This window comes from Kogia breviceps, chromosome 14 (assembly GCF_026419965.1).
Source record: "Kogia breviceps isolate mKogBre1 chromosome 14, mKogBre1 haplotype 1, whole genome shotgun sequence".
Classification (NCBI taxonomy): Eukaryota; Metazoa; Chordata; class Mammalia; order Artiodactyla; family Physeteridae; genus Kogia; species Kogia breviceps.
In genome coordinates, this window is record NC_081323.1 from 87,294,084 (window position 1) to 87,321,369 (window position 27,286).

Consider the following 27,286-nt stretch of genomic DNA (forward strand, 5'->3'; position numbering starts at 1 on the left):
TCTTCCCGGACCAGGGCTCAAACCCGTGTCCCCTGCATTGGCAGGCGGATTCTTAACCACTGCGCCACCAGGGAGGTCCCACAGTGTCATATCAAATGTCTGCTGCCTGCAGGGCCACCTGGAGACGGCAGGTGCTCCCAGCTCACCCGGGCTGCTGGATTCCCTGCACGAGGCCTGTGCTCGGCCCCTTCAGGGCTGCCCTGCCTGGAGGAGTGGGGAGTGGGCGCGGCGTCCAAGCTGGTCCCATGTCCCTGTGTCTCCTCGTCCAGGAGGTAGACCCTAGCCTTGGGTGGAGGCAGGCCGGACCCATGGCAGGGACCTCAGAGTCAGAAGGCCTGGGTGGACCTTGGGCTGTCTGTGCCCAGGTCCTTGTTCTGTAAAGTGGGGCTGTTCAGACCAAAGGGATTCATCCTCATGAGACACTTAGAACGGCACTTGGCGCTTATAATACCTGTTATGGTTCTTCATCCATTCAACAAATATATGAGCACCTGTTATGCCAGGCACCCAGGACACTGAACAAAACAAAGATCCTTGGCCTTGGGGAGCTTACGTTCCAGGGGGGCAAGTAGACCAACAGTCAACGTAAGGAAGTCTGCGGCATGTTAGACAGTAACAAATGCCGGGGATGAGAAGCAGAGCAGGGCGAGGGGTGCCTGGGTGCAGGGGTGGCCTTCGGGGCACGTTTCATGAAGGGGGTGAGCTTTGAGCAGAGAGCTCGGGGGGGTGAGTGAGGAAGCAGAGCCCGGGGAAGAGCGCTCCGGGCCGGGCGGGTGGAGTCACGTCAGCCGGTACGGTGTCCACGACCCACAGGGAGACTCGCACTTACGTGAACTAAAATGAGACGAAACCAAGCATCGAATTGCTGGGGGGCCTCAGCCACGTCTCAGGCGCTTAGTGACCGTGTGTGCCGGTGGCCTCTGTGCTGCACAGAGCACATGTAGACACTGCCCTCTGCCCGGAAGGCTGTTGGACAGAGCTGAGAGCGCAGGGCCCCAGGATGGGTGTGCCAGGGTCTCAGGAGCAGCCGGAATGGAAGCAGGGCAGGTCACGCGGCTGTGCCCAAAGTGGCCTGGGCGCGGCAGCAGGGCCACTGTCAGGGGCACGTCAGACATGCAGGGAGCGACCAGGCGAACGCAGGGGTCGGGCATGGCCCCAAATAGCCACGTTCTGACTTCACAGGGAATCTGCTGATTGACTGGGTACGTGGGATGGGTGCTGAGGCGAGGTGGGTACAGGCGGTGCCAGGGCTTCTGGCCTGAGCCGTTGAGCTGACGTGGCTGCCATCGGCCGAGAGAGGAAGGCAGGGGCGAGGATGCACACGTGTGGGTTGGAGAAGCCTGGACCCCCTCCCCGCCCCTCCCCGCAACCCCCAGAGAGGAGGCGCCATCTCCCAGGTCTGCCCGCTGGCGCTTGGACTGGAGAGACCGCCCGACAGGAACTGGTCAGGAAGATGAGGACTTGGTAGAAGAGACCAGGCAGGAGCTGTCCCGGAGAGAGGAGGCGGGGGTGGGGATGTTCTGAAGCTGAAGGGAGAGACTGCCCTTTAGACGGCCGCAGGCCGCGGCTGCCCCCATTGGCTGGTATTTGTATGGCCGCCACGTGCTCTCCCTGTGCTTACAGGTCTTTGACATTTGAACAGCCTTGGGAGTGTTGATATTATTGTCCCATTTTGCAGATGAGGAAAGTGGGGCCCAGAAGGTTAATGCACTTGCCCAGGAGACACAGCTGGTCTGTGGGCAGCTGGGAGCGGCTCCTGTCTCGTGGGGTCGCTGGGCGTCAAGTGGGGTAACCTGGTGTTTAGTGGTCACCAAGCGACTTCCAGGGCCTCCGACACGATCCCGATGGCCCAGACCTTCCCCCGGGCCAGGGCCGTGCAAGCAGTGTGGGTTTTGTGGGCCGTCCTGAGAACCTGACCACCTCTCATAATGGGCTTTCTGTGCACGCGGCCGCTGAGACCACACCTCGTCGGATCCGGGTACTGCCTGTTCGGAACAAACACCCGTTTCTAGAACTTGGCCAGATGGCCCCGTTCCTCTGGATTCCCGCCTTCTGTGGCCAGCGGAGCCCGGGGGCATGGAGGGCGAGGCGCAGAGGGTGCCCGCGTGCCATGGGCAGGCGCTGCAGAGGCTGGCACACCGCTCCCAGGGCGGCCCCCCCGACAGCTCCCGCACGTCCCCGGGCGGCCTCCGCCGCCCCCACCAGCGAGGCCCGTGAACTGCAGCTCTTTGCCGGCTGGGGCCAGGCCGCTCCTGCGGGAACACGCCATCCAGCTGGGGCCTCGCGGGCTCCGGATTTGGCTCTGGATTTGTGGTGCGCCTTGCCAGCGGGAGGGTGCCAAGCTGGGCAGCGCAGGGCACCTGACGAAGCCCTGCCTGGTGGAGGGGGAAGGGAGAGCGTCACCCTGAGTCACCCTGGGCTGCCCCTGACCTCGGAACCGGGGCGGCGTCTGGGCGTGGGTGGGAGGGCTTCTTGGAGCCAGGCCCTGGGGGCCGGGCCCGGGCGCTGCTCGGAGGGGCGCCCGAGGGGCGGGCAGGCAGATGAGGGGCGGCCCGAGCACCCGTCTGTGCCCACAGAGCCTCTCGGAGAGCGGGCGTCGGAGGCCAGAGCCCTCGGGGTTGGCAGGCTGAGGCCCGCCCCCCAGGGCAAGGCCGGTCACAGAGGCGCCCCTTCCTCCTCTGCCCTGAGCAAAGGCACTGCCGGCACTCGTGTCAGGCCAGCTCTGCCAGCCCACTGCCCGGAGGAGCGGGGCACGGTGTGGCTGTGCCAGCCTCGCCCGCCCCACCAGGCCTGCCCGCCCCGAGCACCCGTGACGGGGGCCTCCTTCAGGGGGAGGAATCTGGAGTGGCCGGCGCGCCGCTGCCTCTGTCCCCGCTCTGTCTGCTTGAGCAGTGCGATCCCCAGCAGGTAGCGCAGAGCCGCACCGCCACCTAGTGACCGAGGCGCCGCAGGCCCGTCCTTCCTGCCGCCCGCGGTCCAGCTTCCTCCCTGCGCCGGGGACGAGGACTGGTGGGTCAGGGCTTTTCACCCGCCTCCACGTTTCCCACTCGCAGGTCTGCACAGTGTGCTTACCTTAGCATCTTTTAAAAAGATAGAACCAAATAATGTGTTCAGACGTTTCCTTAAGAAACACGCTTCTCGGAACGTTCACCCCCATGGCGAGTCGCGCTCGCTTACTCTGGGCCCAGGGGGTTCAGGGGGCTCGGGTCCTTGGCTCACAGCTCGGAGAGGCCCGGCTCGCGGCTCCCTGACTTCCTCCCCCTCTCTTTAGGGGTGAAATTCGTTCAGTGGCGTCCAGGGGGTGAGGCATCGCTGATACTGCGGCCCTTGGGGAGCCCTTTCCCAGGTGTTTGTGCCCGAGCAGCCCTGCCCGGGGGCTTCCTTCCTGCTGCACCCGGAACCCTCGACGGGGAGAGAATGTGAGCCTTTTCAGAATCGTACCCCAGAGAGACCCACGTTCCCCCACCAGTTTTAGGAGCTTGCTAGAACTTGTGCTCACGGGAAATTAAAATAAAAACACAGTCTCACTGCTGCATTTCAGTGACTGGTGGCTCCCGTACAGCATGGCTCAGAACAGACATGCTGTCACCGTAGACTTGATTTTTCAAAAAATTAATAGTAATCTTGTATTTATTTATTTATTTTTGCTGTGTTGGGTCTTCGTTTCTGTGCGAGGGCTTTCTCTAGTTGCGGCGAGCGGGGGCCACTCTTCATCGCGGTGCACGGGCCTCTCACTGTTGCGGCCTCTCTTGTTGCGGAGCACAGGCTCCTGACGCGCAGGCTCAGTAGTTGTGGCGCACGGGCCCAGTTGCTCCGGCGGCACGTGGGATCTTCCCAGACCAGGGCTCGAACCCGTGTCCCCTGCATCAGCAGGCAGATTCTCAACCACTGCGCCACCAGGGAAGCCCCACAGACTTGATTTTAAACCCCCTCCCCGTCCTGTGACTCGTCAGTGTCCCCAGGTGTCAGGGCTGTGGAGGCTGCGTCCAAGGCTCCCGCGGCTCTCGTTTGGGCCTGTGGACGGCCCCTTACCCGCATCCAGGTCAGCCTCGCCTGGGGCGTCGCTGCGTCCACAGCGCTTGGGCTCTCCTTCCGCCTGGCAGGGGGGCCGTGGTGGTGACTCTGTCCCCACTGCAGGCCCACCGCCTCTCGGGGGTGGGGTGTGTCTCTCCACTCACCCCGGAAGCTTCTCTCCTCTGATAATGAGAACCTACAGCTGCAGACGAGCCTCTCAGGGGCGTCCCAGGAAATCACCCACTCGGCCTCATCAGTTTACGGGGAGGGACGGGCCTCTCGGGGTTCCCCGTGGGTCTCGCACGGAGATGGGGGGCTTGCCAGCTGCCCCGGCCTACCCGGAGGGTCCGTGTCTGTCCCGTGCGCAGAGCTGAGGCTCAGAGACTCACGATCCCGGGCAAGACGCCGTGTCTGTGCGGGGAGTGATTTGTGCAGTGCCTGGGCCTTGGGGTTGGCCGACCTCCGGGGACAGCGTCACCCCGGCCCGAGGCACTGTTCCCGCGGCTCAGGCGCAGCCTGGCAGAGCACTGTCCTTCGGGCCGGCCGGCGTGCTCGGAGGGCTCAGGCCCCACGTGGCTGGCACGATGTCCACCAGAGGCCTTCGTCGCTCGTTGAGAGAGAGACTTGCCGGGTGCCCAGCGGCCCCCCTTTGAAGCGTCCTCCTTTTCCGCCATCGGGTTCAGACGTAGCCCCCGAACCGCAGTTTCCCGCACACGTGCCCAGATCCCCATCACCCGTGAAGCCCTTCTCCCACCTGCTGCGGTGCCTGTGTGCCTTCCGCCTGCTTTGGGTGGACGTCTCTGCCTGGCCTCTACCGCTCGTGCCACCAGCCTTGAAGCGGCTCGGCCGGGTAACCGGGACTCCGCGCAGCAGTCGGGAGGGTTTTAAAGCGTCAAGCGAGGCACATGCGTGTCTGAGAAGGACCGGGGTACTGCTGCGTGCTGTAAAGTAAGGACTGTTCCCGCGTCTGGTGCTGATCTCCAGGGATAACCCTTGTTAATAGGTTTCCTTGTGTTTTCTTGTGGGAAGATTTTGGGTAAACGAAATCCACTTTGACCTGTGTCCATGAGGCCGTCTTGGTCTTTCTGTGTGATTTACCAGGAAATGATCTCCGTGCCCTCTTCATACTCCAGCTCCCTCTCCCTGGCTTCTGTGCTAGTGTCCTGGGGCTGCCCTGACAAATGACCACCAGCCGGGTGGCTTAAAACAACAGAGGTCAGAAGTCCCCGGTCAAGGTGTCGGCAGGATGGTTCCTTCTGGAAGCTCTGGGTGGGGGCCTTGTTCCAGGCCTGTCCCCTAGCTGCCGGCGGCTGCTGGCAGCGCAAGGTGTTCCTTGGCTTGTGGACGTGTCACTCCAGCCCCGAGCTCGTTCCTGTGTCGTCACTAGGAGTCTAAGGAACTGGTCATTGGACCCACCCCAGTCCCGCGTGACTTCATCTTAACTCAGTCCGCAAAGACCCTGCTTCCAAATAAGGCCACGTGTGCAGGTACCAAGGGCTAGGAATGCAACAGATCTTTTGGGGGACACGGTTCAGTTGCCACGCGCTCTTCTGGGTCTGTAGGCGCACCGGGCAGTCAGAGCAGCGAGCGAAGCAACTTGGCTGGGTCTGTGGGCACCTGGCTGCGTCGGGCCTGCAGGGCCTCCCCCCAGGTCAGGTCAGGATCACCAAGGGAGCCCCCAGGGGTCTGAGTCCTCACCTGGCGCCCCTGGAGCCTGTGGTGTGGATGGGCCCGGGGACAGCCGGTCTGGGCCCTGGACCGGGAGCCCCGCTCAGCGTGCGTCCGTATCCGCGATCTCACGCCGTCCGTCCTCTCTCCCTGCAGGCTGGAGCAGCCCTACTTCAACGCCAACGCCCAGTTCTTCCAGGCGCTGAGCCAGTGCTCTGCGTTGCAGCGCCTGTGCCTGGTGTCCCGCAGTGGCACCCTGCAGCCCGAGGCCGTGCTGGCCTTCATGGCGCGCTGCCTGCACGTGGTCGTGTGCCACCTGTTCACCGGCGAGTCGCTCAGCACCTGCCGGAGCCTGCAGCAGTCCCTCCTCCGCAGGTAGGTGCGCGCCGCGGGGGCTCGGGCGCTGCTCCTCCCGCGGCTTCCCTGGGGGCCCAGGGCTGACTCCTCGGAGTTAGAAAGTGCTGGGCGGTGATGGAGTGAACCCCTCCCCCTGGCCTTCTCTCTGCCCCGGGCTCAGCTTTCTGCGTAGCGGGGGCCCCTCTCCCTCGAGCGTGACAGGACCCTCTTCACCATCCGGCCCCTCCCACGTTCCCCTGGCACAGGTGTCAGAGGCGGGAAGGCGCGTGGCGCCGCCGGTCACCTGCAGCCCTGAGCATCCCGTCCGTGTCCGCATCTCTCCCTCGTTCTGTGCAGGACTTGCTGCGGAGTCCTGGCCATGCCTGGTCTCCTCGGCCTTCTAGGCTCTGACGGGCGCAGCTTTTCCCCGGCTCTTGTGACCTTGACGCTTGGAGGGCGCTGGCCAGGCGTCCGCGTTTGTGTTAAAAACAGCGCGCTCATCCTGCACCTCGGATTCCAACCCTGCCTCACAGGGCTCATCCCACTTTGCCCCCTTCTTTCCTCGCGGCCTCTCCTTCCGCAGCACACGGCCTGGCTCTCCGTTCCCTGGGCTGTGTTTGCTGATTTGTCCCGTCCGCCCGGTGTGCGCGTGGGGCAGCTGCTCTGCTCCTGGGGGGTGGCACCCAGGTCGCCGCGTCAAACGCCGTCTTGGAGTGACACGGGGCCGGCCTCTTCCCGTCTCGCGCAGCCTGGCCATGTCCTCACGCCCGCTGCCTCGGACTCCACTTTGTGTTCAGCCCACGTCCTGCGTGGCTTGCTTCCTTGTTTTTCGGGTGTTCGAAGCCTTACTGAAGTCGGAGGGTCAGAGCTCTGTGTGGGGGCCGCCCCTCAGCCTCCTCGTGGCCCCCCCGCCGTGCATTGGCCCCCCCCCACCTCCGGCCCCGTACGCAGAGACGAGCGTTCCCGGTGCTCAGTTACCCTTCCTGTGTTTCTTTTGTAGGATTACAGGCACACAAATGTTTTCCCGGCCCCCTTCTCGCTTATACTCAGTTTGCTTTTTCACTTAATAACGTATCTTGGAAATCGTTCATTCTCAGTTCATGCAGCTCTCTTGCTCGTTCTTTTTACAGTTCTGCATTAAAAAAAAATTCTGGCAAAGTACACGTAACAAAATTTACCATTTTAACTGTTTTGTTTTTTTCCATTTTAAGTGTTTTCACCATTCCGAACTGAAACCCTGTCCCCGTTAAACATTACCGCCCTCCCCCTCCCCCAGCCCCCGGCACCCACCCTGCTACTTCCTGTCTCTACTCCAGGGACCTCCTATAAGTATAGCCATATAGCGTTTGTCCTTTGCGTCTGGCTCTTTCTGTATTGCTTTTGACATTTGAGAGACTAAAAAGATAGAAATAAAGGATCATCATATATTGATTAAAATAAAGCCACTTTGGCTCCCTGAACCTCCGGTATGAGTTTACTTTTTAAGTTTTAGAAATCCATCCAAGTATCCATGAGAGAAGCACAGTGTTTTGTTTCCCTGTGTTCCCGGCGTCCCTGAATGTGTAACGTTGCATCTGGCTGTGCAGCCCGTGTTGTCCAGTCAACATTGTTTTGAGATCTGCCATGTCTGGCTCCCGCTAAGTGCTGTGTGTGGCAGCCCCCCGAGCGGATTCATCACGCTGTGTGTCTGTTCTGTTGAGGGGGACCCTGGTTGTTTCCAGGGTTTCTCTGCTCCCGTGAATATCCTCGTGCAGGCCGTTCCCGGGTGCAGCTGCGCAGGTCCCTAGAAGCGGCATTGCGGGCTGCGTTCGGGAGATTGCCCTGGTGCTTGCTCTCCAGGACGGTTCTCCTAAGCCCGGCTTCCCCGTGGGTGTGAGAGTTCTTGGCCCACGTCCTTGCCCGTGCGAGACATTGCCAGACTCTCCCGGGGGGGCTACTGGGTGAGCGTGTCCTCCTGCCTAGCGTGAGCTTGCGTCCTCGAGTCTGTTTCCAGGGAGCATCGTTTGATGTGCTAATTGCCCGGTAGCGTCTCCTCCTTTGTGATCATCTCTTCACATCCCTTGGGGGCTCTGCTCTGGGGTTCCTTTCGGGAGGGGGTGGGGGACTTGGGACCCGCGAGCCTGTGCTGCGGCCATCTGTGCTGGCGCCTGTCGTGGGCCCCCGGCCTCGAGTCCGGAGGCTGCTTCTCTCCCCACTGCGCGGCCACCTGTGCTGGCGCCTGGCGTGGGCCCCCGGCCTCGAGTCCGGAGGCTGCTTCTCTCCCCCCGGCTTTCCCTGCCCACTGTGTTCGCCGTGGATTCAGGTTACGGCTGTGGGTTTGACGACGCCCCGCACTGGCCCCCGTACACCCTAAGCTTCCTCTTAAATCTGCCACTTGTCCTGTACCTTGGTCTGAGAACCTAGGTAGCAAAGTCTCTTGGTTTGTGTGCAAAATCCAGCTCCGTGGGCTCTGAGTGATGGCTAGGGGGAATCTCCCCGGCGGCTGCCAGACGTGAACTTGACTGCTGCGTGTGCAGAAGGGTCAGAGGCTTCCTGTAAAGGCGGGTCCCGCTGGGTGTGAACTGAGCACGTTGCCAGATACCTTTGGTCAGGTGAGTATTTACTGTCTGTCCAGCAGGAGGTGGTGAACTTGGCTTTGCCTGAGATTTGTGGGGAAGCAGTTACGTGAGGTGGTGTCCGCAGGACCCACTCGGGCGGGCTGCTCCGTGTTCTCTGACTCCTCCCGCCTGTGTGCCTCTGCGGTGCTCTGGGAGGTCTGCTGGTCCAAGGCGGCCTGTGTGAGGGCCGCTAACGTCAAGGGCGGAGACCCTTCGGATTTCTGAGCCTTCCAACTCACACTGGAGAAGTCGGGGAGGGGGGTGGAACTTAAGTCTAGAATAACTGACTGCGGCGCCCCGATACCAGGTCCCTTACCTCTGTCTCAGGTCGGCTTCAGGTGGCTCACCGGGAGTCAACCATCGTGAGGGCTGGCGGCCGCGCGCCCGCTGCCCAGCTCTGCCGACGCCCTGGGAGGTGCCAGGGTCTTTTTTTCTTAATAAGAGGAGATGGTATTTCTCAAAGACCTTTTAATACCCATCACCTAAAGTTTGTTATTTTAGCCATTTCAAGGTGTGCAGTTCAGTGGCGCTGAGCGCATTCACAACGGAACCTTCGTTCCACTTTGTTTCTGTGAACGGAGGCAAATTTACCTCGGACTTTCCTGTGTCTCTGCACTTCGTTTGCATTTAGGGGCAGCGGTTGTGGGGATTGAAAGGCAGAGGGTTTAAAGCAATCTTCCCTCCTTCCGGAGCAGCGCTCCCCGCCCTATGCCCTCCGTCGGGGGCCTTTGCGGAAGGCGTGTGGCCCTGCACCTGCTGCTGCCCGCAGGCCAGGCCCCGTCTTCCCCTAGCGGGTCCTGGAGTTGGATGGTTGGCCCAGCTAGAACTTAGAGAAGTGGCCAGGATTGGAGTGCAGGCCTGGAGCAGCGCTTCTTGGGGGGGGGGATGTGACCTGAGCAGGTCGCTAGGGGCGTGAAGCGCTTAGAGCCTCTGGAGCGGAAATCCGCCCATGTCAGCAGTGGCCCTGGCGGAGCGCTGAGGGTGCCGCCTCGTTGAGGCACGGCCTGGAGCGTCGAGGCTTTCCTCTCCCAGCTCTCCGTGTCCCTCGGGTGGCGGGACACGACCACGAGGAGGCCCAGCCGGTCACAGGAGTACAGAAGTGCGATCGCCAGGGAGTGTCCGGAGTCACAGGGCTCCGGCCACCCTGCCGGACGGTCCTCGTGCTGGTCCCCTGTCCTCGTGGTTTGCTGCTGAGCGTCCCAGGAGGAATCCTAGCTAAGGTTTTCCCCTCCCTGGTGTCTATAACATCTCTAAAAATGCAGGGACTTCCCTGGTGGTCCAGTGGCCGAGACTCTGCGCTCCAATGCAGGGGGCCCGGGTTCGATGCCTGGTTGGGGAACTGGATCCCACCTGCTGCAATTAACTAACTAAATATTAAAAACATAAATTGAGACTACGCCTCAAGCTATTTTCAAGTGCAAGTTCCCCTTGGCTTCACCAGCCAGCATGGCCAGCAGATCCAGGCTGGAGTTACCGTATGGCTTTGTGCGCTGATGTTTTTGAGTTACCACGGCATCATGGGTGTCCTTTGTGTCATGAAATAAAGCTGCACGCAGTTATTTTTTATGCCGTTTGGTACCCGTTACGGGACGCTGTGGTGATTCTGGTCTGGCCGACACAGCTGACTCAGTGTACTCGACTTTGCTTCACTTCGGCCTGGGTTCTCCCGCCTGGGGAACCTGGGGAAGGGGCCCGCTCGCTGACCGTCGTGTGTCCACCCCTCGGCGTCCCCGTTTTCTGCCTTGGAGCTGACGCTAAATTTAGCTGCTGGGCTAAATGGGATACAGGCCGTACGGCGCCCAGGCCCGTGGACTCTGGGGCGGACGGTAGCTGTTTGGAAGGCAGGGCGCCGGGCGGGTGGTGTGGCCGCTCCACCCAACGCTCCCTCCCTCCTCCTGCTCTCTGCCCCCTGGGCTGGCGATGGGCGTGCGAGGAGGGGGAACCTGCTTTGCTCACGTGCGGCGATCGTGACGTCATTGTTGCTCTGCCTGCCTCTGCCCTCGAAGCAGCCAGGAGGAACATTGATACTCCTCACCCTCGCAGACCTGCAGCGGGTCACGTTCACGGAGGCTCCTCTCCTGGGAGCTGACACCTCCCTGGTGGATGAGTTCTGCTCCAGGGGCTCCGAGACCCGTGTAGGATTCGGTCACTCCTCAGCCTTGAGGGGTGACTTCCTGCAGTGGGGGGGCCGGCTTCGGGCATTGCTGCTTTTCCCACTGTGTGTGCCCACAGGAGCCTTCTCCAAAGTGGAGGACATCCAGGGTCACCAGGCAGTTCAGAAGAGTTGTGCTTGTGATGGGGGGGTGGGAGCGTCCCTCGTGGGCGTTGCTGGCTGATGAAGCTGCTCTGTCCTGCTGCTCCTCAGAATCCATCTCAACACGGGGCTCCAGGCCAGTTGATCGGACTTGGCACTAGGTGTGGGTCCCTGTCCTGGGAGTCTTGTGCTCCCTCTTGCTCCTGCTCACGAGGTCCCTGTCTGCCAGCCTCTGCCTGCCTGCAGCCTGCTCCTGTCCTTGGGGCCTGTCTTCGGGGCCCACGCAAGTGCAGCCTCTCGCTGGGCTGGGAGCTCCCTCTGGCCTCTCAGACAGCACACACCTGCCCCTTTCCTAGGACGCAGAGCACTCTCCCCCCAGAATTATTGCGTTCTTTGCATCTCCCTTTAGATAATGAGGGTTTTTTTTTTTTTTTTTTTTTTTTTTTTTGCAGTACGCGGGCCTCTCACTGCTGTGGCCTCTCCTGTTGCGGAGCACAGGCTCCGGACGCGCAGGCTCAGTGGCCACGGCTCACGGGCCCAGCCGCTCCGCGGCATGTGGGATCTTCCCGGACCGGGGCACGAACCCACGTCCCCTGCATCGGCAGGCGGGCTCTCAACCACTGCGCCACCAGGGAAGCCCCGATAATGAGTTTTTTGAGGGCCAGCTTGCAATAGCTCTTTTTTCCTTCTGGGTCCTCGGTGCACAGTATTTGAGACCAGGCCTGAGGCTGGTATTGGTTAAGTGGACTTCGTGGGCGGAAGCTGTGCCAGCCCCTCTGTCCCCTGTGTCCCAGCCCTGGCACAGGCGTGGGCCATGGCAGGGACCCTCTGAGCGCCTGGTTCCGGCTGAGGTGCTGGGAGCCCTGTGCGTGTTGGAGCGTGGCCCCCTTTGTGGGCTCCTCCAGCCAACATTCTTCCAGCCCCTGCTCTGGGCCCTGCCCTGGATGCCAGGGGCCACACTAGTGCCTCTTCACCAGCGCTCCCTTGGTGCCGGTACTGTGTACTGTCTCTGTTGTTCTCACCTGCAAAAGCCCTTTGAGCTACATGCCCTAAGCCCCAGCACTCAGGTGGGGAAACTGAGGCTCCGAGAGGCCGGTGATGGAGCAGCAGGACCCCAGTACTGGAAGGACAGCGCTTGTGTCCCCTTCAGGCCTTTGCCGCGGCGCGGTGGGGCCCCAGCTGCTTTTCTGTGAGGCGCCCAGCAGGTGGTGCCGTGGCTCATGGTAACCGGCCTGCCTGGCGCTTCCAGCGCTTCACAGCAGGCCCGCATTCCACCCCGGGGGCGCATGAAAAGGAGAGGCTGGAGTTGTCACTGTTTCTTTTTTTAAGAATAAATTTATTTATTTATTTATTTATTTTTTGCTGCGTTGGGTCTCCGTTGCCGCGCGCGGGCTTCCTCTAGTTGCAGCCAGTGGGGGCTACGGGGGCTACTCTTCGTTGCGGTGCGCGGGCTTCTCATCGCGGTGGCTTCTCTCGTTGCAGAGCCCGGGCTCTAGGCACGCGGGCTTCCGTAGTTGTGGCTCACGGGCTCTAGAGCGCAGGCGCAGTAGCTGTGGCGCACAGGCTTCGCTGCTCTGCGGCACGTGGGACCTTCCCGGACCACGGCTCGAACGCGTGTCTCCTGCATTGGCAGGCGGATTCTTAACCACTGCGCCACCAGGAAAGCCCCTGTTGTCACTTTTTCTGATGCGTTTCTTTCTTCTCACCCTTTTCCCTGCCACAAGCTCAGAGGATTACTGAGGCACCTGCCCGCTCACCTGTGTGACATCGAGAGGCCCCCCGTTTCCGTGACTCAGCCGGCGGGGCTGGTGTTGTGTCCGCAGCCCTGTCCCTGGGAAGGAGTTGCCACTCCCCGGGTCAGCACTCGTTCCGGTTCCCACGCCTGCCCCACGTGGAGATACGTCTCAGCCGGTGGCCGTCGGCAGTTGTTTCTTCTTGTTGTCGTGCCCTCCGTGGGTCTGGCACCGAGACCTGCAGCTCTGGGTCCCTGCACCGCCAGGACCTCCCAGGCGGCGGTGGCCTCGGACGGGCTGCCTCGGTTTCCTCCCCCGTCAGGTGCGTTCACGGCAGGCCCACGTGGGAGGTGCTGTGTGTACAAGCCGCATCCTGATCAGCATTTGTTCTCTTTTTTTATCTTCCGGATCTTGACTTTGCTCTTTCAAGTTTGAAACGTAGGCCTCTGGACCTTTCTCGGATGTCCGGTGGCCGGCAGCCTCCGTGAGGTTTTGGAGTGGCTTTCTTGTGCATCTTCCCTCACCTTGGGCCCTTCTGGTGGCCCCAGCGCCAGGCTGGGCTTCGTTTGGGCCAGTGCCGCTGAGAGCAGCGACGCCTCGTGGCCGCTCCGGGGAGCAGCTCTCCCGCCGGCCTCCCTCCCTGCTCCTGCCCTGGGAACACCCTGAGTTCACTGGATTCCCGTTGGGCTCCCCCGGCCACCTGGCCTCGGGGATACCCTGCCCAGTGAGCAGAGCCAGCCTCTCTGTCTGTTTCACTTCCTGTCTCTCCTAGAGACCCTGAGTCGCCCTTCCTGGCCAAGTCAGTACTGCCTGACCCAGCGAGGGGCCGTCTGGCCCGGGCCGGAGCCGGAGCTGGGCCCTGTGGCCCGTCGCAGGGGTGCCCTGGGCGTCTCCGTGCTGTGCACCCAGCCAAGCCTCTGCTGTCCACTTGCTCCCAGACATGCAGCGGGTGGGGCTCCCTTCCCAGGGATTTTGGAGCTTTCTCGATTTCCTTTGACTCTCACATTCCTGAAAGTTCCCTGCGAGGCCTCGTGAACTCTGGGCCGGGTGAGGGCGGTGTCCTCACTTGCTTCTCTTTTGGTAGTACTCTGGGTGACACGTGGCGTCCCGCTGAGGTCAGACCTCCCTTGCAGCCCCAGATCCCATGACGTGCTCACCTCCTTGCCTCGTTGCTCTGTGACTTTGAACCCATCACTTCCCTCTCTGAGCCCAGTGTCCTGTCTGCAAACCAGCAGCCATCGTCCCTGCTTCCCGGCGCCGCTGTCTCCTGGTGCTGGCTCGCTGCCGACTGTCTGTGCCTGCCTTGGTGGCGTCGCCCAGGGTCCCCTACGATTGCCTGGTGGCGGTGCCTTCTCCCCCCTTGACAAAAGAGGCAGCCCGGCTCTGTGAGGTTTGGGGGCTTCCCGGTCGTCCCGTCCCGAGGGTGAACGGCCCAGCAGGCGTTGGAGGCGCCACCCTGTGCCACCCCCTGTAATAACGCCCGGGGTCCGGTCCGAGGGGCAGAGGCGCTTACTTGCTTCGAGGAAGCAGGATGGTGGGGCGGAAAAGGCTCTCACCCTGCCGTGTCCCTGTCTGAGCCGAGCCATCCCGGGTGAGGATGCGCTGGCTCTGAAGCGGGCTGAGCACTTTCCACAAGGCGGGGCCTTCCCGGGCCGCGCCCTCGGGGCTCTCGTCCGCTCCAGGCCACACGTGTTGACTGGCCGCAGCCCCCTTTCTCGGGAGCGGGAGCGTCGGGAGGGCCCCGGCCCTGGTGCGGGTGTGGGCTCGGTCCTCCTCTCCCCTAGGCCCAGCATCCCGCTGGACAGGGCCACGTCTCTGGAGCCCATGTGGAAATTCCTCCCCTCCCCTCGGACTGCTGCCCGCACGGTCTCCTGCCGGCGAGGAACTGGGCCCGCGAGGCCAAGAGGCAGCGGCGCAGACCTGAGCAGACACAGGCAGCCGTGCTGCTGGTGGGCGCCTGGGCTCCGGGGCCTCCCACCCCTCTGCGTTTGTATTCTGTATGCGAGAGGTGGAACCAGTGGCAGTTTGCAGGTACAGGGATACACTGTTTAAGTCTGGGGCACAGCGGGAGCTTCTGAGTTGAAAGCGGGTTCTACAGTACAGAGCGAGCGTGCTGTTTCGCCACCGTAATTGCATTAAAGGGGTAGTGGAGCCCCATCTTGTACCCTCAGCTCACTGCCACGCGGGACGGGTCTCTGGGGTCCGTTTGTCCTTCCTACCTGGAGTGGTGATCTGGGCGTGTCACGAAAAATACCAGGCCAGCAGGGTTTCGCCGCCGCAGGCTCAACTGGGGGAGTCCTTGGCCTTGACGCAGAGCTCGCTGGCCGGCGAGTTCTGGCTCCGTTTGTGGTGGACACCCAAGAGGCCGGTGTGGGAGCCGGCCGGGCTCGGGCCGCGCGCCGCGGGCCCCAGCGCAGCAGCCAGCGGGGCACGTGAGGGGCGCGCCCGCAGCCCCGGCGACTGGCCAGCGTGGAAGGTGTTCACTGCTTAGACTCTGCCGTGGTCAGGGCCGTCCAGGCCACCGAGGGTGGAGCGAGGGCGGCGGCCGCGTCTGCTGCCGGGGCGCGGGGCCTCTTCCCGCCACCGACTAGTCTTTCTTGGCGACTTGGGCGTAGAGCGGTGGAATTCTCTAGAACAGGAATTCTTCCGTTCATTTTCCAGGTAAGGCCTCTGGGGCCGGAATCACTGTGACTCTGAGCAGGGAGCTGGGGCCGGGCCGAGGCTTCGATCTGCGGCCAGGCTCCGGGCTCCTGCTGGTGCTCACGCTGCAACAGCCCGGAACGTCCCTGGGGGCCCGCTGGCCGCCAGGCCGTGCTTCGCACTCCTGAGGGCCCCTCCCTCGAGGGCGACGTAGGGTGGCTGTCTTCTCTTGACGAGAAACGCAGCTCTGTCCCATCGTCCTGGCTCTGCCGTGGTTCGCACACCTCCCTTTTCTTAGGGGTCTCTTGGAGGGTTGATTCCAGCGAAGGTCTGGGGACAGTGATGCCTGGTGTTCCCGGCTTTGGGCTGCGGAAGACTCTGGCGTGAGTCCCCCCTGGCGGCGGCGGCCCCGTGGGAGGTGAGGGCGGGCGACGTGCGGTGCCGGGTCTCCAGGGTCGTTCTGAGCGTTGGCGTCTCTCCATTTCTCTGAAGGCAGATTCTGTTCCTTCCCTTACAATTTTTTATTGTGGTAAAACATCTATAACACAACAGTTACCGTTTTAGCCATTTGTGAGCATACAGTTCGGTGGCATTAAATGCTGTGGTGTACCTATCACCACAGTCTATACCCAAAACCTTTTTATCGTCCCAAACAGCAACTCCATATGCGTTAAACAATACCCCCCTTCTCCTCTTTCCCCCAACTCCCGCTAAGCACGTCCTGCTCTCTGTCTGTGACCTCGAGCCCTGTAGGGACCTCACAGAAGCAGAATCCTCCAGTACTTGTCCATTGATGTCTGGTTTATTCCACCGAGCATAACGTCCTCCGGGTTCATCCGTGTTGTAGCACACGTGTCGGAACTCCCTTCCTTTTTTTTTTTTTTTTAAATTTATTTTTTGGCTGCCTTAGTTCTTCGTTGCTGCATGCGGGGTTTCTCTGGTTGCGGCGAGCGGGGGCTACTCTTTGCTGTGGTGCGCGGGCTTCTCATTGCAGTGACTTCTCTTGTTGCGGGGCACGGGCTCTAGAGCACGTGGGCTTCAGTAGTTGCGGCACGGGGACTCAGTAGTTGTGGCTCACAGACTCTAGAGCACAGGCTCAGTAGTTGTGGTGCATGGGCTTAGTTGCTCCGCGGCATGTGGGATCTTCCCAGACCAGGGCTCGAACCTGTGTCCCCTGCATTAGCAGGCAGACTCTCAACCACTGCGCCACCAGGGAAGTCCGGAACTCCCTTCCTTTTAAGGCCGAGTGACACGCTAGCGTATGGATAGGTCATATTTTGTTTGTCCTCTTGTCTGTTGACACTTACTGTGGTTTTCAACTCATAGTTTTTGTGAATGAAGTTGAATCGCTTTGCGTGTTTTTAAAAATCATTTACAGAAGATGAGAAACTAAGAGAATGATCTGCAGGTCCTGTCACTGCCAGAGGTTGGATTGTCCTGGCCTCTTGCCTGCCCAGCAGTGAGGACGCGACCAGGAGCGCCGTTCAAACCAGGCAGGGGTCTGAGGGCACAGGACAGGGGTTGCAGGTGATTCTTAATTAAGAGAAAGCACCCAGCCTCCCCCGTGAGAAAAACAGGGACTGAATTACAGCGAGAACAACTGTTTCTGGAGAGTTCAAAAGCAGGCAGTGGGCCGCTCCGGCAGGGGTCGAGGAGGGGATCCCCGGGGGGGCCAGGGCTTCTGGGGCGTGGCTGCTGCGTCTCGTGCGGGTGCTGGTCCCATGGGGCTGCACGGCCCGGGGTGCCCTTCGCTATAACGTTTTCCACCCCCTCCGGCAAAGCCTGCTTGTGTTCGTGGAGGGAGGAGACCGGCCCGTGGCCCAAGGTAGATGGGCCACCTCTTTGGATCGGAACTTACACCCCCGACCCAACTAAGCTCCCGCCTTCAGGCTTTGGTTCTACGGATGGGCTTATCCATGGGGTCTGCATAGAGCTCTTCGTGGCGGTGCTGTTTGATTTAGCAAAAGATTGAAAACAACGCAAGTGTCCATCGGTAGGAGACTGGGAAATAAATTATGATGCCTCAAGTTGATGGAATGAAATGCAGCTGATAAAAAAATGAGGAGGCACTTGGGGTCACCAAAGGGAATCTTTCAAAGTGTGTCTCAAACAAAAGCAGGGGCGTGACCTGTTTCTCTCCTGGCACGTGCATAGAGTGTTTCTGGAAGGACAGGAGAAATCTACGTTGTCGTGTCTGCGGAGAGGCCCTGGCAGCGTCTTGGGCGGGGGGTGGGGAGGAGCCCTGGGGACGTCCCAAACCTGCTCCTCTGTATTCTGTTTTGTCCTGGCCTTTGTCCTTCAGGCCTTTCTGGTGACAGAGCCTCGCACTGGAGTTACCGGCTCCAGGGGCTCCAGGGGTCAGGCCCGGGGATTTACAATCCTGTCCCACCTGGGACCTGGGGGCCGCATCGGACCATGACAGCTGACACCGAGGGTCTCTCCCACTCCCTTCCTCTGCGCGACGGCAGGTTCCAGGCTGCCCCGAGGCGCCCTGTGGGCCCCAGCAAGTTTGGTGGGGAGCTGAGGAGGGCGCACCCCACACGCCTGCCCGGAGCGCCACCTGAGCTCTGCGAGCCTTTGACGGGTGTTTCATTCTTGGCCACCGCCCGCCTCTGTGCTTCGTGAAGATAGTTGTTAGAGTGCGAGTGGCTTTTATAAACATAAAATATCTTCTGACTTTGGCTTTTCTATAAGACCTTTATTTGCAGAGGAAGAGGCTGTCAACTTTAATTGTTTTTCGAATTTCTCAGGCAAAGAAGCAAACCCAGCAGGTGTTCAGATCTTAGATGATTGAGCCCGCGCTGCTTCCAGGCTGCGTCCCCAGCCGCTCCCCCCCAGAGCCCTTCCAGCTCTGAGGCACCTGCAGGACCAGGTGCAGAGACCGAGGTCCCCGGGGCCCCCTTCATGCACTCGGGGGGTGTCGGGCCCAGAGCTGCTGCCAGCTTGGTGGCTGTGCAGGACACCCCTTTCCGTGTCTTCCGTGCAGTGGCCAGGCCTGAGGTCCCAGGGGCTGCGGCTGCTGTGCCGTCTGCCTGTGTCTGTGACGAGTTGCAGCCCGGCCCTCCTGGCCAGGCCAGTTCTCTGCTCCTTCACCATGGTCACAGGCAGGCGTGAAGTGGGCAGTCCCTCCCCGTCCTCCTTCCCTCTGGTAGCTCTGCAGCAGTGTGGGGGCAGGTGGCTCAGCTGGCTTCTCGCTGTGGCCCTGAAGTGCTGCCCCGAGTCCTTGGTAGGCCTGCCGCTTCGAGTGTAAACGTGTTCACGCATTTTGACCCAGTGACCCTATTTCTGGAATTTATTCTGAAGAAACAACTCAGAGCACAGTTGTGATTACGCTGTATTAAATGATGTTTATCCATATGATAAGTTCAAGGGCTCCCTAAGTTGTGTCCCCCTAGGGAAGTGGCCGGGCAGGTGTGGCACCCTGCTGGCTGGGCGGGCGGTCGCTGGGTGTTTTGTTGCTTTGGGGGTGGAGAGGACACACCCTGAGGACTGGAAGGAAATGCACCAAACCTGACTCAGGTTGTGGACATTGTGAGGCGCGTCTAGAAAGAATACGCGCAGAGAGTGTGCAGCGCCACAGGGGAGGGGCGGTTAGAGCCGCTGGGCAGTGCGGTGCGGTGGGAGGCTCCTGTGCTCTCCTTTGCGCTTTCTTCATAGTATTTTCTCTCTAAACAAAACAGTGCTTTTTTTAAAAAATTAATTAATTAATTTATGGCTGCGTAGGGTCTTCATTGCTGCGCGCGGGCTTTCTCCAGTTGCGGGGAGCGGGGGTTCCTCCTCGTTGCAGTGCGCGGGCTTCTCATTGCGGTGTCTTCTCTTGTTGTGTGGAACATGGGCTCCGGGCACGCGGGCTCAGTAGTGGTGGCACTCGGGCTGTGTAGAGGACAGGCTCAGTAGTTGTGGCGCACGGGCTTAGTTGCTCCGCGGCATGTGGGATCTTCCCGGACCGGGGCAAGAACCCGTGTCCCCTGCATTGGCAGGCAGACTCTCAACCACTGCGCCACCAGGGAAGCCCCAAACAATGGTTTTAAAACAAGCAAAATCTTGCCTGCTTCCTGGAGGCTCAGAGAAGGAAGGTATTTTGGGCAGCTGGTTTTTCAGGTAGCCGAAGGCCCCATTTAAAATCCCCTAGTGTGTTTTTAACAGCCTCAGGTAGAAAGTTTTCTTCAATGTGGTATCTTCCTTCTGGCTGTTATAAATGGCAGAGAGTAAGTATGGTTGAACTTTCCTGAACCTCTGTGTTTTTGAAAGCCCTGAGTCACCCTCAGACCCTTCGGGGAGGGGCGTCTCCACGGTGGTGTCTGCAACTTGCTCTGCAGGTTTCAGAGGGAGTGAGCGGCCCCTGTCGCGGGCTTGGCGTGTGGGCTCCATAGATCTTGCCTTTTTCGCCCCCAGATGGGATCCAGGCCAGCACGGTTGCAGGGGCAGGGCTCTGCCTTCTCTGCTGCCCAGGATGGCATCGGGGGCAGCCGAGTGCAGAGCTGGGCCTGGGGAGTGCGTGTACAGGAGGGAGGAGTGCACCGGGAGCGCACGCACGCCTGTGCCTGAAGGTGAACCCGTGGACCTCGCAGGCCTGGCTTTGTGCTCGTGACTCCAGGCCAGAGGCCGCAGCCTCGGGTCTTCAGTGCTGTGGCCAGCCCTGGCCAGGGGGGTGGCCCCAAGAGGCGGCCTGTCCTGCTGTCGGTCGGTTCAGGCTACTTCTGAACGTGGGTAGCTGGAAGGAGTTTTGTTTTATTTCATTGCGTCTGTTTACCGAAGTCTCAAACTATATTTGAATCGCACAAACGAACATTAGGACATGTGTGCAGGTGACCCAGCAGAACCCGCGGAGCTCTCGGCCCGCACATGAGCCCCGGCCGAGAACTTGCCTCCTTCCACCCGGGCGAGCCCCAGCCCTGCACTTGGAAGGGATTGACCGCTCTCTCTGCCTTTGCCCCTTGTCCACTGTCTTGTCACCGACTCCCGGCTTCACTCGGGGTGGGGACAGTGAGGCTCCAGCTGGGGGAGCGCGCAGGCTCCTCGGGCTGGGCCGGGGCTTTACAGAGAGGCAGGTGCGGGCAAGGCCCCCCAGCCCTGCCCAGGTCGGAGCTGACCCGGTGCTGGCCATGGAGAAAGCCTTGAGGAGGAAGTCTGTTTGATTCTGGGGCGGGGAAGGGACAGCACGCCGCCGCATTCCTGGCTTTCAGGTGAGAAATTAATCCCCGTTCAGCATCTTGACAGCAGCTCGTCAAGAGCCTCAGGATGGCAGGCAGGCAGGAGCCTTGCACGCACATCCCACACCTGAGAATATTTTGTTTCAAGTAGAGTAGATCACACAGCGGGTTTGCAGGTGAGGACTTGCCGGTTCACGGTCACAGACGCTGCTGCCAGGAGCAGATCGCAGCGCACAGAACCGGGAGGTATTTCCTTGGCATTTTTATTGCCAAAACATGAAGTTTTATGAGTGCCTTTCTGGCGTTCATTTTACATATGTCGTAAATCCAGCAAATCCAGCTCAGTGTTGCTGGGGGGCCAGGGGCAGGGGGAGGCTGGGACTGCGGTTTCCTTGTTCCTTGAAGCAGGCGTGGGACTTGGGACCTGGCTTTAGCTTTGGCAAATTGTGTGGGCACCTTCCTGCCTCTCGCCCTTCGAGCTCCCACGGATGGAAGTTTCTCCCATGGTCACCCGAGTCACCTCGGGTTCCAGGTGGGAAGGGAGAGGGTCACCTCACTGGCCGGCCACTGGGGCCAGCTCCAGTGCGGTGCCTGGCCTGGCAAATGCTCCGTGGATATTGTCACGCACCCCACGGGGTGGAGCCTGTCGCCCGTGGGTGCGGGAAGGTGGGAGGGTCGTCTAACAGTTACTTGTCACGTGTTCAGACAAAGGCTCGTGGCCGCCAGCGGCCGCCTTGCTTTGGTCTCTTGGCAGAGTGGCTGCCTCACCTGACTTGGGCGTTTATGTCCCTCAAGGGTGGCCTGTCCCCTCTCTCCACTCGCCTGCGGGTGTCCTGGCTGTGGGGCTTCTGCAGCCCCCTGGGTGTTACCCTTCAGGGACCCCCCGCTGCCCGGCAAGGCAGGGGCCTGCCCCGACAGGCTGCCCTCCTGCCTGCTCCCTGGAGCCTCAGCGTGAGGGGCCCCGCAGGCACATTCCTGCGTCAGCCGGGGCTCTGGGACACGCCCGGCCCTGGCCACCGCCACGCCCTGAGCCCAGCCCCTCCTCCGCGGCCCTGCGAACAGCCCGCCTCTGGTTCAGTTTCCAGGCACCGCCACGCCCTGAGCGCAGCCCCGCCCTCCGCGGCCCGAACAGCCCGCCTCTGGTTCAGTTTCCAGGCACCGCCACGCCCTAAGCCCCGCCCCGCCCTCTGCGGCCCTGCTAACAGCCTGCCTCTGGTTCAGTTTCCAGGCCGCGCGGCCCGCGCTGAGCGTCGTCATCTTCCCTCTGCTCCACGAGGGCCTGACCGATGTCATCCGAGACGTTCCCATGGTGCACCTGGACGAGGTCACCTTATTTAAAAGCAGAGTGGCCGAGGAGCCGCCAAATCTGTGGTGGTGACAGGAGCGGGCCCCCACCTGCCCGTCGCCGCCTGTGGCCGCCGCATCTCCGTGGCCGAGGAAGCAGGACTGCCCCGGACAGGCGTGTGGCTTCCGGCCTGTGCCACGGCCGCCGCGGCTGCTCCCCTGCCCGAGGACCCCGGATCCCCGGTGGGTCACCGGAGGGAGGAAGCCCCCTCCCCAGCCCTTAGGGGCCTCCTGTTGTGAGGAGTCTGTGCTCAGTGACGTTCTGGCTGAGATGTGCGAGGCAGCGGCGGCGGCAGGGCCGGCTGTCGGGCGACCTGCGGGCCTGGCCGGCGTGGTCTTGGGCTGAGACACGCATCGCCAGGGCACTGACTCCTTGGGGGCCGGGTCCCCAGAGCGCCATGTGACCCCACGGCTGCCCCCCAGCCCCCAGGAGAGGCCCTGTGCTCCTGTGCTCGTCACCTGCCTCGGGCTCTGTGGAGGGGCGGCTCTGAGCCCGAGGCGGGAGGAGCTTGCAGGTGCTGTGGCAGATTTGGGGCTCTCCCCTCCTACCATTTAATCCAGTTACACCTCTGGTATGCGTCCAGCCACATGACATCAGACAGGTTCGGAGCAGCAGCGGGTTGCTGGGCAGGGAAGCTGCAGGTCCCTGTGAAGGTCTATGTTTCTGGGGAAACACGGATAGACCTGCTTAATTAGAAAACCTCGAAATATTAAAACCCAGAAGGGATGTGCGGGGCTGGAGAAGTGATCACATTACCCCGTTTCAGATAGCTTTATTTAGCACTTTAAAAAAATGCAACGCAGCTATTCCCAAACCGAGGGGTGTCCTCCCAGTGTCCTGGGCCTCCTGCCACGTGCCGCCCGGTGCTTCTGCCTTGTCAGCCACGAGACCCCCCAGAGCCGTCATCCCTGCGGCTGGCGGGCTTCTGAGGGGCCCCGGCTGGGTTCCCTCCACCCAGCGTCGCTACTGGAGACGTCCAGGGAAGGCTGGGCCCACCTTGCCCCGGCCTCCCTCTCCCTCGGGGTTGGGGGTGCAAGTTCCCCAGGCCCTCGTCACCGCTGCGGCCCATCTCGGCTGCCGTCCGCTCTGTGGCCCCCAGCCCAGCCCTCTTCCCACTCCTTTCCGTGTGACGGTCGCCCCCATGTCGTGTAGCATGTCCTATAGTTTGCCTGTTGCAGGGCCTGGTACCTGGACCCTGGGCCTGTGTTCGCCTGCCCTTCCCTGGGTTCTCAAGGGGCAGACAGTTCAGCAGCCCCCGCCCTGCCAGGCCGAGGGGGTCCAGGAGGCCTTCCGATGGTGGAAGTGCTCGGAGGGCCGGGGTCTCGGGACGCACACGGGCCCCCGAGTGCTCCGGTTGATTCTTCCTAAGCGCGGTCTGTCTGGCGGCCTCCACCCATCTCCGCGGCCCTGGCCCTGCTCTCACCTCCCCGCAGCACCCACCGGGTGGAGCTGGGGCTCCTCCCCCTGAGCTGTGGTTTTCTTGCCGAGGAGGGTGCAATTGTCTCCTCTCTGGAGCGTGAGGTGCCCTCTTCCCTCCCCAGCTGCCGCTGGCAGCTCTTCGCCTCTTGCCCAGAGGGACCGGTCTGCCGGCTGCCCCCAGATGGGACCCCCCACCAGACCTGCAGCCCTCCCCTCCACAGTCCTGACCTGGCCTGAGAGTCACAACCGGGCCCGCTCCTCTGGCTATGCAGGCCACAGGCCAGGCAGCCCTGGGCCCTGGAGAGACAGGGCCCAGGCCCTCGTTAGGGCCACACGCTGTAGATGAGGGTCAGAGAAGTGGTGGGAGTCCCCCACCCCATTTCTGGGCATGTCTTTCAGTTGCGCCTTGAGACCACCGGGAGGGTGACCAGGGAGGGTGATGTGGGGACTGGCTGCCCGTTGCCCTCTCAGCAGGAGTGTGGCCAGTCACAGCCCGGCCGGCAGGGCCACGCGGCCCAGGGTGGGGGCAGGCGGTCTGGCCGACCCCGGGACCCTGGGGCCCTGGTTCACGTCTCCTTTTGTCCAGAGTGACCCGGGCTCAGGCCAGAGGATGATCGTTCCGCTAAAAATTTATCCACAGGCTGCCATGGTTTTTGTGCTCTGGCCCGGCCGGCCTGCTCTCGTGAGCAAGGAGTTTGAACCAGCAGTGTCATTTATGCCAGCAAACAGGGCTAGGAGGGGCTGTTCACGAGAGGCTGGGGCACGAGCTGACTTGGAAAGCAGCCCCCAAACAGGAGCCCTTGTATTTTTAGTGTCCCCCTCAACCATCCTTTACTTAGAGCAAGAATTTCCGCTGCTTCTACACCGAAGACAGGATTCACCAGATGTTAATAATGTGCTTATTCTCGCTAAGTGCTATTTTGGCACCGGTGTTAATTGCAATTTATATTCTGCAGCATTTTATGCTGGGAAAAGAACCCACCCTAATGGTCCCCAATTGGCAGAACTGGGCTGTTAAGCGACAGACCATATGCTGCCTGCTGAGAGGGGCCTGGTCAGCACTGGCGCCTGCGCGTGCGCGCGTGTGTGTGTGTGTGCGTGCGTGCGTACGTGTGTGCGTGTGTGTGGTGCGTGCATGGGTGTGAGCGTAGTCTGCTGTGGACGGGCTCTTGTTCCTGGTGTGCACGTGTGTGTGTGCACGTGTGTGTGTGCGTGAGGCAGACACTGGTGGAGGTGGGAATGAGGGAGGAGGGCATCAGCGAGATCTGTCTGTTAAAGAGAGCAACCCCCGGCCTCCCGAGGCCGCCCCTCTGCCTGCGGCCCCTCCTCGCCCCTAGACCCCTCAGCCCTGCCTGCTCCCAGGGCTGTGGCTCGGCCGCCGCAGCGTCGCGCAGCCTAGCTGGCTGGGCCTGAACATGCTCCCCCAGGGAGGCTTCTTGAGCCTGAGGAGAATAGAGACCCGCAGGCCCCCTGCCCTGCTGTCTTTTCTCTTTGTCACATGAGAATGTTTTTATTTCCGAGCGGAGGGGGCTGGATTAAGGGCACTTCACTGTGTCACACAGCAAGGGGACGGATGGCATCCCCACCTGGCGGCTGCCCTTCCGAGGACCCAAGGAGACAGGTCCGAGGGTCCCTCCTCCGCAAGGCCTCCGCGGGCCTCTCCACTCGGGCCTGGGACGACGCCCCTCCTTGGGCGGGTGTGCAGGGCTGGGTGCTGAGGGTGACACTCCCTTAGCCCCCTCCCTGCTCCAGGATCCAGAGCTGCAGGCCGCTCGGCCCAGGGGGCAGAAGCTTGCCAGGGGCCAGGGCTGGGAAAGTTGGGCTGGGGGAACCGGGTCGCCCGGGTCCCTGTTGGCCGGGGGGATCTGAAGCCAGAAGTCGCAGCCTTACTGCGCCAGTGGCTTCCCTGGGTGCACGGCCAGGAAGGCGGTGGGTCTCAGGCCCCCTCCCCCACCCGGCCCCGCCTGGCAGGAGGGTACCTGCCCTGATGGACCCACCCTCACGCCCTCCTCTGAGTGGCACCGGGGCAGCCGACAGCCTCCTGTCGTCCTCACTGTTGGTTCCCTTAGGGTTTGAACATTGCTGAGACCTTGTGGGAAGCAGTAAGAGAAGTTCGTGGGTGAGGATGTTGCAGTGTGGCCGTGGCAGAGGCTCCCACGGCTTCAGCCCCAAGACCCGAGGTGCGGGGGACGTGGACGCTGACACCTGTGGTCCTTGTGGCCTCAGCCCCCCCGTCCCCCTCCCCGCCCGACAGGATAGGGGCAGGGCTGTGCCGAGGGGCGCGGGGGATGGTCGCCGATCTTGTCTGCATCTAGGGCGCAGGATTCCACTGGGCGTGATGAGCAGATACCCACAGGAATTCAAACAAACTGCGGGTCCGACACAGGCCAACCAACATCGTCTGAATTACTCTCTAAAGCTCCTTCGAAAGCCAGTGAAGTGTGAGGTTTTGCGTTGATGTCACGGGGTCAGGGCACCCACTGCACCGGACTGCAAGCCGGCCGGCCCCGGAGGCCTCCCCGCTGTGCCCGCTGCGCTGGCGGGGGGCACGAGAGGTGAGGGGGCTTCTGCACGTGTGGCCGTGGGCACGTGGCACCCCGCAGCCACCGGCGGCGCTCAGCCCCGGGCCCGCTGCCCTCCGACCATCGCCCGTCTGCCTGCCCCTCTGACCGGACAGTCTCGCCCAGCACGTTACCAGTGGTAAGAGGGGTGTTACCAATGGTAAGAGGGGTGTGGTGAGTCGCCAGGGTTTCTCACGGCAAGTGCGTGACCAGGTGCTACACGACCGAATACGCGTCACCTGCCTTTTGATGACCGACCTTCTTGTCCTCGGGGGTGAGGCCACTCCTGAATTTCGTTCCAGCTACATTTTGAATGGGTATTTTCATGTAAATTTGTGGCATGTGTAAAGTTTCAAATAAAGTGGACTTGATTGAGAAAACCTGTGTGGTCCTTCCAGCAGGGGGCGCCCTGACCTTCCCTCTGCGACCCCCTCTGCAGCCCCGGAGGGCGAGCTTAGGCGGTGGCACTCCGGTCACCCGCTGCCGTTCAGGTGTTGAGGACAGAGCCTGTGCTTGGCGGCTTGGGGGTCCCTGGACGGAGACGTGAGACCCGACGCGGGGCACCAGGCGCTGCCAGGGGCCATCAGGAGGCGACTGCTGTGACGACCGACCGAGGGGCGAGGCCAGGATGGGGCTGGCGGGCGGGGGGCGAGGACACTGGTGTGGCCCGAGGCTGCTCCCTGCACAGGGGCTCCGTGAGGCTGGCAGAGGCGGAGTCGGCACAGCCGGTATCTGGGGCCCGTGGGGACTGAGTCAGTTTCATTTGTATTTAATACGCATATTTGTAGTTTTCAATTGTGGTAAAAAGTATGTCACATAAAATTTACCGTCTTAACCGTTTTTATGTGTACAGTCCAGTGACATGAAATAGATTCCCGTCGTCGTGTAGCCATCACCACCGTCATCTCCAGAACGTGTCCATCTTCCCAAACTGAAACCCTGCCCCACTAAGCGCTCCCCTCCCCCGCCCCCAGCCCCTGGCACCCACCCTTCTGCTTTCTGTCTCTGTGAACCTGACTCTCCCAGGGGCCTCGTGCAGGTGGAACCATAACAGCGTCTGTCCTGTTGTGACTGGCTTGTTTGCAGCATCCGTTTTAGGCAGATACTTCCTCCCCCAGACCTGGGTTCTAGGAAGGGGCTGTGCCCGCAGCCAGAGGGCGATGGAAGGTGGCAGTTGGTGCCCAGGGCAGGCGTCTGGGGAGGAGTGGGGACCTGGCCTTGGGAGGCGCCGTGGACGGAGGTGGGCCCCGGGGATGCTGCGGGACAGAGTGACAAGGGCAGGGCTGTCAGGTGGGCCGAGGAGGGCTCACTGATGCCTCCTGAGCCCCCGGTTGGTCCTCCAGGCCAGAGTCGCCTGAGCTGCAGCGGCAACGTGGAGACAAGAGCCTCCGTCCCTCCCGATCGTGCCTGAGCTGGTCCCCCAAGCCTGGTGCACACCCACGGGACCCCCTACCATGGTTCACTTCCGCCCGGGAGCCGGGCAGAAAGCTGAGGGGACAGTCCTTCCAGGGGTCAGCAGTGACCTTCCCAAGAGGGGCAGGACCGGCCCTCTGCCCTGCTGTGTCC

The 27,286-nt window shown here is 61.7% G+C and overlaps 1 protein-coding gene across 3 annotated transcripts in view; it reads left to right on the forward strand.

The window, feature by feature from the left end:
- FBXL18 (F-box and leucine rich repeat protein 18) overlaps nt 1-26,100 on the forward strand; it is a 39,986-nt gene extending 13,886 nt beyond the window's left edge. For all 3 annotated transcript variants that reach the window (XM_059037342.2, XM_067012520.1, XM_067012519.1), the window contains exons 4-5: nt 5,839-6,057; nt 21,617-26,100. In XM_059037342.2, coding sequence (XP_058893325.1) covers nt 5,839-6,057; nt 21,617-21,773 — 376 coding nt within the window. In that variant the 3' untranslated portion in view covers nt 21,774-26,100. The remainder of the gene's footprint in view (nt 1-5,838; nt 6,058-21,616) is intronic.
- The last annotated feature ends 1,186 nt before the right edge of the window (nt 26,101-27,286 follow it).